The sequence below is a fragment of the Palaemon carinicauda genome, unplaced genomic scaffold (genome assembly GCF_036898095.1).
Source record: "Palaemon carinicauda isolate YSFRI2023 unplaced genomic scaffold, ASM3689809v2 scaffold1696, whole genome shotgun sequence".
NCBI classification, from domain to species: domain Eukaryota; kingdom Metazoa; phylum Arthropoda; class Malacostraca; order Decapoda; family Palaemonidae; genus Palaemon; species Palaemon carinicauda.
In genome coordinates this window covers 13,809-25,000 of record NW_027169254.1, presented here as the reverse complement: position 1 = coordinate 25,000, position 11,192 = coordinate 13,809, and the positions used below count along the sequence as shown (strand labels likewise).

At 36.5% G+C, this 11,192-nt stretch overlaps 1 protein-coding gene across 1 annotated transcript; it reads left to right on the top strand.

The window, feature by feature from the left end:
* Positions 1 to 7,287: 7,287 nt before the first annotated feature.
* Positions 7,288 to 7,959, top strand: LOC137635761 (involucrin-like; the record flags this gene model as incomplete). Its single annotated transcript, XM_068368214.1, has 2 exons — positions 7,288 to 7,539; positions 7,636 to 7,959. Coding segments are annotated over exons 1-2 (576 nt in total), but the record flags the coding sequence as incomplete, so codon positions are not given.
* Positions 7,960 to 11,192: the final 3,233 nt, after the last annotated feature.

Below are 11,192 nucleotides of genomic sequence, written 5' to 3'. Positions count from 1 at the left end.
ATGTTAATTATTGCGAATGAGATCCTCTAGAATTCCTGTGAGTGAACATTTCGTATAAGGTCACACACACACATATATACACACAGACATACACATACACACACACATATATATATATATATATATATGTAATATATATATATACATATATATGGATATGTATATTCTGTATATAAATATATATATATATATATATATATATACACACATACTGTGTATATATATATATATATATATACATATATTATATATCAAATATATATACATATACTGTATATATATCATAGATTGTATATATATATACTATATATATATACACACGTGTGTGTGTTCGCACGCGCGGGTGTATTAGCTATGAGTACAGGTGCTTTCTGAGGGGTAGATGGACGGTTTGGGGATGCTCTTCGCACTCCCCAAGAGAGATTAGTTCATCAATCTTTCAACTGGCCCCACAAGGCACTAGAAGAGTTGGAAGATCTAGGTCTACATGGCTGAGGACTTTGAAGCGTGAAGCAGGAGATGATGAATGGAGAAGTACTGATTTAAAAGCTCAGGATAGAGACGACAGGCGAAATCCAACCGAGACCCTTTGGGTCAATAGTCGTAGGGGATGATGATGATAATAACAGGAGCTTCCATTCCCTCAATCAGTCGGATACACAACTAGTTGAGCAACAGCCCGCGAGCAAACCTCGGACCCAGCAAACGTGAGTCAAATGCTCACGAATTCTAAAATTAAACCAGACATGAAATATTCACTTACTGAAATGAAAATGATTAAAAACCACAACGACTTTGGGAACAAAAACGAACATGAGACTTATTGAAGCAATAATAGAAAGGGAGACAAAACACACCGAGGAAAACAGATAAGATACAAATAGGATTTTTACATTAGCGCGATGTGGCCAAAGTCCGGATAACAATCCGTATCCGAAATCTATAAGAAAGGCCCGAGGAGATGAAGACACGCACGCACGCACACACACACACACAAGGAGACGAAAGACAAAAACAACGACTGTGTCAATACACAGTTCTTGTATCTTTTGTCACGAGAGAGAGAGAGAGAGAGAGAGAGAGAGAGAGAGAGAGAGAGAGTGAACTAGTGAAAAAGAAACTAAAGCATAAAAAATAAACAAGCTAAAGAGAAACTAAAGCAAGAGAGAGAGAGAGAGAGAGAGAGAGAGAGAGAGAGAGAGAACTAATGAAAAAAGAAACTAAAGCATAAAAAATAAACAAGCTAAAGAGAGAGAGAGAGAGAGAGAGAGAGAGAGAGAGAGAGAGAGAGAGAGAGACTGACTAAAGTAAAAAAGAAAAACTAAAGAAGAAATTCTCAAAATAACATCCGAAAATTTTATATATATATATATATATATATATATATATATATATTTACAATCCGACCCTCCAATGGCATAAAGATTAAGAATAATACCATATTAGCAAAACATGTAATTAACTGTCTTCACTAACTGCAAATGTATTCTCGCAGTTACACAGTTTAGTAAAACAAGTAATTCCTCATCAATATGTTACAATGCCGCTTGTGGTGGCCTAGTGGTAACGTTCTCGTCTGGCGATCGCCAGACGGGGGTTTGAGTCTCGCTCAAACTTCTTAGTTCCTTTAGTGTCTGCAACCTCACTATCCTTGCGATCTAAGGATGGAGGGTTTGAGAGAGCCAATAAGTCGACCTGCCGAGTCATCAGCAGCCATTGCCTGATCCTCCCTGATCTTAGCTTGGGTGGAGAGAGGGCATTGATGCTGATCATATGTATATATGATCAGCATATATATATGTATATGTATATATGATGAGTTATATGTATATATGATGAGTTAAATACATCCTTAAACAGGCCAAACATATCCTTAAACTGCCCAAATATACAACTGAACAGGTTAAATACAATTTCTTTAAAATTTAAAATATAACTGGTGAAATCTATTCTCATCATTTATCTATTTCCTTATTTCCTTTCCTCACTGGGCTATTTTTAGTTGTTGGAGCCCTTGGGTTTATAGCATCTTGCTTTTCCAACTAGGGTTGTAGATAGGCTAGTAGTAATAATAATAATAATAATAATAATAATAATAATAATAATAGTAGTAGTATTAATAGTAGTAATAATAATAAATATCAGTATCTCCTTAAACAAGTTAATAAATAAAAAAAAGTTAAAGAAATCTTTAAAAAGCTAAATACATATTAAAAAAGTTGAGTAAATCCTTAAAAAGTTAATCATCCCCTTAAACACCACGCTAATCATGAATACCCTACACTTAGAAAAAAAAACCCCGTAATTTTGATCGGAAATTCTCCGTAAAAAAATATAGTTATCATCCGTATTTCAGTAAAATACAGGCGACCATAATTTTACCTTATTTTGCTATTATCTTTTACGGGTTGATGACCGTGATATGACACTCTTACGTGAAAAAAATCCGTTTTAAAACGGTAAAAATCATGGAATAAATGTTTCCTGACTTTTACCGTTTTTTAATGCAATTTTTAAAAAATGTAGTTTATATTATAATTGCCAAAAATACCAATCACTGATAATAAACATAATTGTGGTGACTTTGGTCATACAGGCACCAAGTTCCACAAGCGACTGGTCAGACGGCTTTAGAAACATCCGTAATCGTTCTTACAAACAAACTCTAAAAAAAAAAAAAAAAAAAAAAAAATGGATTTTTAATGCAAGTTTCCAACATTGTAAAACCGTTTCCCAATGACGCAAGAGGCATTAAGCCGGCACCTAAATCTCCCCGAGTATCGCCGCTCCAAAATCTAGAGAATTAATTCGAGGGGGGAAATCGTTAAGTGGCTCTAATTGAGGAAGTGTTCCGACAGCTTCGCCAAGTCGGGATCCGGAAGGGGAAGTTTAAATGAACTTCCGGTCGGGAGGCACCAATCCCCCCCCCCCCTCCTCCCCTTACCAAACCCAATCCAGACTCCACCCACACACCTGAGTGGTTTATGTATGGATTGTTTATGTAAGTATTTATTTATTTATTTATAAATATACATGTATATATATAATACACACACACACACACACACACACACATATATATATATATATATATATATATATATGTATATATATATATATATCCTGTATGCATATGTATTATATATCGTATTACAGTGTATATACTGTATATATAAACATATCTATTGTGTCTATATATACTGTTAATGTATGTTAATGTGTATATATATATATATATATATATAAATATATATATATATATATATATATATATATATACATATATTAGCTTTAATAACCTTCGCAGATTATGAAAGACATTTCAAATCACCATTACTTATCATCAAAATTTCGACATTAATAATCCATAACGATGGAGAGAGAGAGAGAGAGAGAGAGAGAGAGAGAGAGAGGGAGAGAGCTTCAGTTCATCTTTCCACTTAAATCATCTGAATTTCCGATAACTTTCGTTTCATCTCTAGCGTTGAAGTTCCTCCATTGTTCGTATATTTCCTGATCATTATTTCCCTCCTAAAGAAATAGATCGTTTCCCTTTCTTCCTGACTATGCAACCCCCAAATCCCCTCTTTTCCTCCAGAATCTGGGTTCTCTGGCTTGGGGGTACACTCCGGCATGCTGTTCTACCTTATTTCTTTTTTATTTTTTATTTATCGTAATATTGTTAATGTTTTTAAAGTAATTTATTTTGATCGTTTATTCTCTTGTAGTTTGTTTATTTCCTTGACTCCCTTTTTCAATGTGTTATTTTTCCCTGTTGGAGTCCGTGGGCTTATGGCATCTTGCTTTTCCAACTAGGGTTATAGCCTAGCTTGTAATAATAATAATAATAATAATAATAATAATAATAATAATAATAATAATAATAATAATAATAATAATAATAATAATAATTATTATTATGAAATCGCCAGTGACAAAACAGTATGTCCACATGCAAAAAACATTATTAATATTATTATTATTATTATTATTATTATTATTATTATTATTATTATTATCATCATTACTATTATTATTATTTTTATTATTATTAGCAAAGCTACAACCCTAGTTGGGAAAGCAGAATGCTATAAGACCAGAGGCCCCACCAAGGAAAAATAGCCCAGTGAGGAAAGGAGACAAGGAAAAATAAAGTATTTTAAGAACAGTAAGAACATTAAATATTTTACCCGAAATCATAACTGCAATTAACATTAATATAATAGCTAATATATGATATAACATTTCTGCTCAGCCATTCACACCCAAGTACAACTGGGGATGGGAGGGGGGGGATAGTAAAAGATAAGAGAAGATGGACAGCAAGACTACGTCAGTATCCACGTAAGGGTTTAAAGGTCGCTCATGAATGGCAGAGGCAAGGGACAGAGACATTGCCCTTCCAAGCAGGACAATGCCTAAGACTGACCATATATACATATGATCAAAGCCCACTCTCCATGCAAGCTAGGACCAAGGAGGGCCAGGCAATGGTTGCTGATGACTCAGCAGATAGACCTACAGGCTCCCCCAAATATCCAAGCCTTACCTCACAAAGATGGTAAGATTGCAGCGACCAAAGAAAGTAATGAGCTTGAGCGAGATTTGATATTTTCCTACTTACGCACTCTGTTCATTGCAAAAATTTCTCTCGCTTCATGCTCGAAGCTATACTGTACATCTCTCCGAAGCCTGCCTCTCTCTTTACAGTTAATTGTACACCACACCGTAGTTATACATTGAATTACAACGTATTTGCTCGAGAATTTGTACTTATACGTAGACTAAGAATCTGTGACGTTTGGTTTCAATTCTTATCAATATGGGGAAAATTGAGAAAAGAAGCACTCATCAATGTTTTTTTTTTTTAAAGCGAAAATGAAGAAGAAAACTTTCCTCTAAATGTTTTTAAGGGAAAATTGAGAAAAGAAGCACTCGTCAATGTTTTTTTTTTTAAAGCGAAAATGGAGAAGAAAACATTCCTCTAAATGTTTTTAAGGGAAAAATGAGAAAAGAAGCACTCATCAATGTTTTTTTTTTTAAAGCGAAAATGAAGAAGAAAACTTTCCTCTAAATGTTTTTAAGGGAAAATTGAGAAAAGAAGCACTCGTCAATGTTTTTTTTTTTAAAGCGAAAATGGAGAAGAAAACATTCCTCTAAATGTTTTTAAGGGAAAAATGAGAAAAGAAGCACTCATCAATGTTTTTTTTTTTTAAAGCGAAAATGAAGAAGAAAACCTTCCTCTAAATGTTTTTAAGGGAAAATTGAGAAAAGAAGCACTCGTCAATGTTTTTTTTTTTTAAGCGAAAATGAAGAAGAAAACATTCCTCTAAATGTTTTTAAGGGCAAATAAAAAAATGAATAACTATAAATGTATTTTCAGAGGAAATTAAAAAATAAATACTCAATGTTTTTTTAAGGGAAAATTAAGAAAAAAACCACTTCTAAATGTTTTAGACAAAATTAAGAAAAAAACTCCTCTAAATGTTTTGTTAAGGGAACATTAAAAACAGAGGCACTAATCTAAATGTTTTTAAGGTAAAATTAAGAAAAAAGTACTCTTCTAAATGTGTTAAGAAATAATTAAGAAAAGAACCACTTCTCTAATATGTTATCTTGAAATAAAGAGAGAGAGAGAGAGAGAGAGAGAGAGAGAGAGAGAGAGAGAGAGAGATAGACTTCGTATAATCTGGTAAAAGGTCTCAACTAAAATCTGCAGAGAATATTCCTATTCATATCAACAACGTCGCTTGAAAATTTTTTTTTTTTTATCGTTTTTCTTTTCCTTCAGCTTGTTCGCTTTCCATGTAATGTAAGGAGTCGGTGCACATCACCTACAGTAATTATCCAAGAGAAAGTACATGACTACGAGATGTTAACCCCCTCCCCCCCAAGTTCATATAGGGTTCAGTTATTAAAGAAACATTTCCTTTAAAATTATCATCATTCACAGCAATTGTATATATAGGTAGTATTTATTTCAATGTTACTGTTCTTAAGATATTTTATCTTTCCTTGTTTCCTTTCTTCAACTGAGCTATTTTCCCTGTTGGAGCCCCTGGCCTTATAGCATTCTGCTTTTCCAACTAGGGTTGTAGCTTAGCTAGAAATAATAATAATAATAATAATAATAATAATAATAATAATAATAATAATAATAATAATAATAACAAAGATAGAAATAATAATAAAAATAATAGAAATAATAATAATAATAATCATGAAGGTGTACAATTAAGAAAAAAACATAATCTGGCAACACTGCAGTCTCTCACAATATGGGCTTCAAAGTTACTCCAAAGGGAAGGCCCTTCTTCCTTCACGATACCTCGGAAGGGATGAAGAACGCCCCTTTAAGGCCGAAGGAAGCGGATTCATGTGGCGGAGAGAAAGGAAGGAAGCGAGGAGAGGCCTCCGGTGATGAACGAATGGATTCAATGACTAGAGACTCCAAAGTAATGAATCTCTCTACACGGACGGACTGGTTTCTTCTCAAAGGCCACCAAGACTCATTATGGTTTCGTGGGGACGCGTCGGGAGGTGGGACTTCCAAGTCTCTGGTTTGAATGACTCGATTCTCTACGAAGGACAAAGAATTGATGGCTACAACCTGACACCTTCTGTGTCCAGTTGGAGCAAAGCCTTATGTAGACCGTCAAGGGAAAACTCTTGTGTCATAAGAAAACGAATTCGAATACTGGAATCAAAAGCTAGAAACCAAATGCAATACTCGGTCTTATGCCAACACCGACCTCTTGCTTAATGGCAGCACGAAGGTCATGGTTAGACAAATAAGAGATAAAGAACGGACTTCAAAACGAATACGAGGTAAAGTATGAACTTCAAGCCAAATAAGAGGTAAAGTACGGGCTTGAAAGCGAATAAGAGGTAAAGTACGGACTTCAAAAGTGAATACGAAGTAATGTATGGACGTCAAAGCGAATACAAGGTATAGTATGGACTTCAAAGCGAATACGAGGTAAAGTATGAACTTCAAAGTGAATAGGAGGTAAAGTACGTACTTCAAAAGCGAATACGAGGTAAAGTAGGGACATCAAAGTGAATGCGAGGTAAAGTATGGACTCCAAAGCGAATACGAAGTAAAGTATGGACTCCAAAGCGAATACGAGGTAAAGTACGGACTTCAAAGCAAATACGAGGTAAAGTACAGACTCCAAAGCGAATACGAGGTAAAGTACGGACTTCAAAGCGAATACGAGGTAAAGTACAGACTCCAAAGCGAATACGAGGTAAAGTATGGACTCCAAAGTGAATACGAGGTAAAGTATGGACTCCAAAGTGAATACGATACTCCAAAGTGAATACGAGCTAAAGTATGGACGTCAAAGCAAATACAAGGTAAAGTATGGACTTCAAAGTGAATACGAGATAAAGTACAGACTCCAAAGCGAATACGAGGTAAAGTATGGACTCCAAAGTGAATACGAGCTAAAGTATGGACGTCAAAGCAAATACAAGGTAAAGTATGGACTTCAAAGTGAATACGAGATAAAGTATGGACTCCAAAGCGAATACGAGGTAAAATACGGACTTCAAAGCGAATACAAGGTAAAGTACGGACTCCAAAGCTAATAAGAGGTAAAGTACGGACTTCAAAGCGAATATGAGCTAAAGTACGGACTCCAAAGCGAATACGAGGTAAAGTACGGTCTTCAAAGCGAATACGAGGTAAAGTATGGACTCCAAAGCAAATACGAGGTAAAGTACGGACTTCAAAGCAAATACAAGGTAAAATATGAACGTCAAAGCGAATATAAGGTAAAGTATGGACGTCAAAGCGAATACGAGGTAAAGTATGGAAATCAACGCGAATATGGGGTAAAGTATGGACGTCAAAGCAAGTACAAGGTAAAGTATGGACTTCAATGCGAATATGAGGTAAAGCATGGACATCAAAGCGAATACGGGGTAAAGTTTGGACATCAAAGCAAATACGAGGTAAAGTATGGATTTCAAAGCGAATGAGAGGTAAAGTACTGACTTTAAACGCAAATACGAGGTAAGTATGGAATTCAAAGTAAATACGAGATAAAGTATGGACTTCAAAGCAAATAAGATGTAAAGTAAGGACTTCAAGACAAATAAGAGGTAAAGTACGGACTTCAAGACAAATAAGAGGTATAGTACGGACTTAAGGCAAATAAGATGTAAAGTATGGACTTCAAGGTAAATAAGAGGTAAAATACGGACTTCAAGCCAAATAATAGGCAAAGTACAGACTTAAAGGAAATAAAAGGTAAAGTAGGAACTTCAAGGCAAATAAGAGGTAGAATATGGACTTCAAGAGTCCGACAACTTAGACCTTTCAATTATTTCTTATCGCCATTCTAATAAAATTCCTTTTGTAAAAAGAGAATTGACTGTTATAAATGGGTTGACGTCGCAACAAGTATGGTCATTGCAGCCAAGCCCTTTAGAACTTACAAACTACAAAAGCCGGAGCTAGAGAAATGTAACTATTAGCCTTTTCATAAGTCTTTAAACTGAATGTAATTAAATGAGTAAATATTCAAATCAGCTCAATAATATAAGGATGTTTCCCTAATACATTATACTTTCTCCTAAATACATCTTCAATTATATATTTATCTTCATTATTTAATAAGAAAGGACGTCACTATTGTGAAAAAAAACGGAACAAGCTATAAGTTAATTAAATCCTATAATTATACATCGCCACACTACTAAATTACGAAACATATTTACATATAATAACGTAACTAAATTACTGGACAATAACATTATTAAAAATTACAGCGAACGAACTGCAGTTTACTATCCAAAACGAGTCATTATGGATAGCAGTAATTGGAAATTAAAAAATGCCATTTCCTTTAAAGGTAAACCCTCCCAAGTGTATTCAACAGCGCAGCGATGGACTCTTACGATAGCTATCATCGTTACGGTGGCAGAATGTCTATTATTATTATTATTATTATTATTATTATTATTATTACAAGTCAAGCTACAAACCTAGTTGGAGAAGCCAGATGCTATAACCCCAGAGAAGAAAAATATCCCTGTGAGGAAAGGAAACGAGGAAATAGATATACTAAAAGAGTAATCAAAATAAATTATTTTAAGAACAGTAACAACATTAATAGCCGATTGAGTTTGATAATCACTTCAGAAGAATACTGGGAGTTAAATGGCAGGACAGGATTAGAAATGAAACTATAAGATATTACTTGAGAGCCATATGTGGATGAGATCACGGTGAGGGGTAGATGGAGATGATTTGCGCATGCTCTTCGCACTCCCAAAGAGAGATTAGTTCACCAAACATTCAACTGGGCTCCACAAGGCACTAGTAGAGTTAGAAGACCAAGGCCTACATGGCTAAGGACTATGAAGGGCGAAGTAGATGATGAAAAGAGAAGTATTGATTTAAAAGCTCAAGATAGAGATGAATGGCGACATCCGAAAGATTGAAGATATTAAGGGTTTCAATAGGAAACTGAAGACTATCTTGTTCTCTAAATGTTTTGATAATGAGGGTTTAACAATAAACGAGCAATATGTAGTGTGAAGTGCTGAATGCCTTTGAATGTATACGATAGAATGAATGTAATGGTCCTGTAGATAGTATGGTTCCCCTGCTGTATAGGACCAGAAAAGCAGTCCTTAAATCAAGTAAAAGGAGCAGTGGTAAAATCAACGTCAACCTTTTACTTGGACACTGGTATTATAGAGGAAGTCTTGTTAAAGGAACATGCCGTCCAAGGCTTTTCGCGTTTACAATTCAACCTTCGGCAATTTAATTAACGATTTTGGTTTTCTTAAAAATCTAATGGAACTTTTAAAGTATTACGTAAAATACCAAACGCATACAGGAGTGTCATTGAAGTGTTTTCGTTTTCGGCTGACCCTTACAAGTAACAGATAACCACCATTACTCATTATTAACTCCGCTAACAAAGTTGGTAGGAGGTTATATTTTCGCCGCTGTTTGTCCATTTGTTTGTGAACAATTTCTTGGCCCCAATATGACTCAGAGTAATGAGACGTGGAAGTGATTCCATTTTGAAAGTCCTAGGTCAAAGGTCAAAGGTCGAACAGAGTCGACATAATTAGCCCAAACCTTACCCCAATTTGCAAATGGTTGTCACAGTCTTGAAATACACCTATGATCTAAATTGATTCTAGGAAGGGCAAGCTGGTTTCGAGGAATAAGCTGCCGTGGCGGAGGTCTGCACTCTTAAGAGTGCTTTTCTATAGTTACCTCCTGGTATAGACCAGCTACATAATCAAGCCCTATTCTTCCCAGCCTCTTGCAACAAACGAAATATGCCTTCTCATCTTCCCCTATCCAAACCCCACTAAACCCCCTCCTCCCTATCCAATCCCAAACAAAACCCCCTCCTCACTATCCAATCCCCACCAAAAACCCCTTCCCCTGATCCAAACCCCACTAAACCCCCTCCTCCTTATCCTACACCCACCAAAAACCCCTTCCCCTTATCCAAACCCCACTAAACCCCCTCCTCCTTATCCTACACCCACCAAAAACCCCTTCCCCTTATCAATCCCCACAAAAAACCCCTTCCCGTTATCCAACCCCCACCAAAACCCCTTCCCCTTAACCAAACCCATCTAAACCCCTCCCCCTTATTCAGTCCCAACCAAAACCCCTTCCCCTTAACTAACCCCCCATTAAACCCCCTCCCCCTTATCCAACCCCCACCAAAACCCCTCCCCGTTATCCAGCCCCCGCCAAAACCCTTTCCCATATCCAACCCCTACCAAAACCTCCTCCCCCATCATCCAACCCCCACCAAAACCTCCTCCCCCGTCATCCAACCCGCACCAAAACCCCCTCCCCCTTATCCAATCCATCCCAAAAACCCCTTCACCTTATCCAACACCCACTAAATCCCCTCCCCCTGTCCAAATCTCACCAAACCCCCCTCCCCCTATCCAACCCCAACCAAGACTCACTCCCTCCTTATCCAACCCCCCAAACATCCCCTTATCCAAACTCCACCAAAACCCCCCTCCCCATATCCAATACCCACCAAAACCCTCTCCCCCCCTATACAACCCCCACTATACCAATTCCTTATCAAACCCCCACTAAATCCCCCTTCCCTTATCCAAACCCCCCTCCTCCTAATCCAACCCCTACCAAAACCCCCTCCCCCTTATTCAACCCCCACCAAAAACCCCTTCAC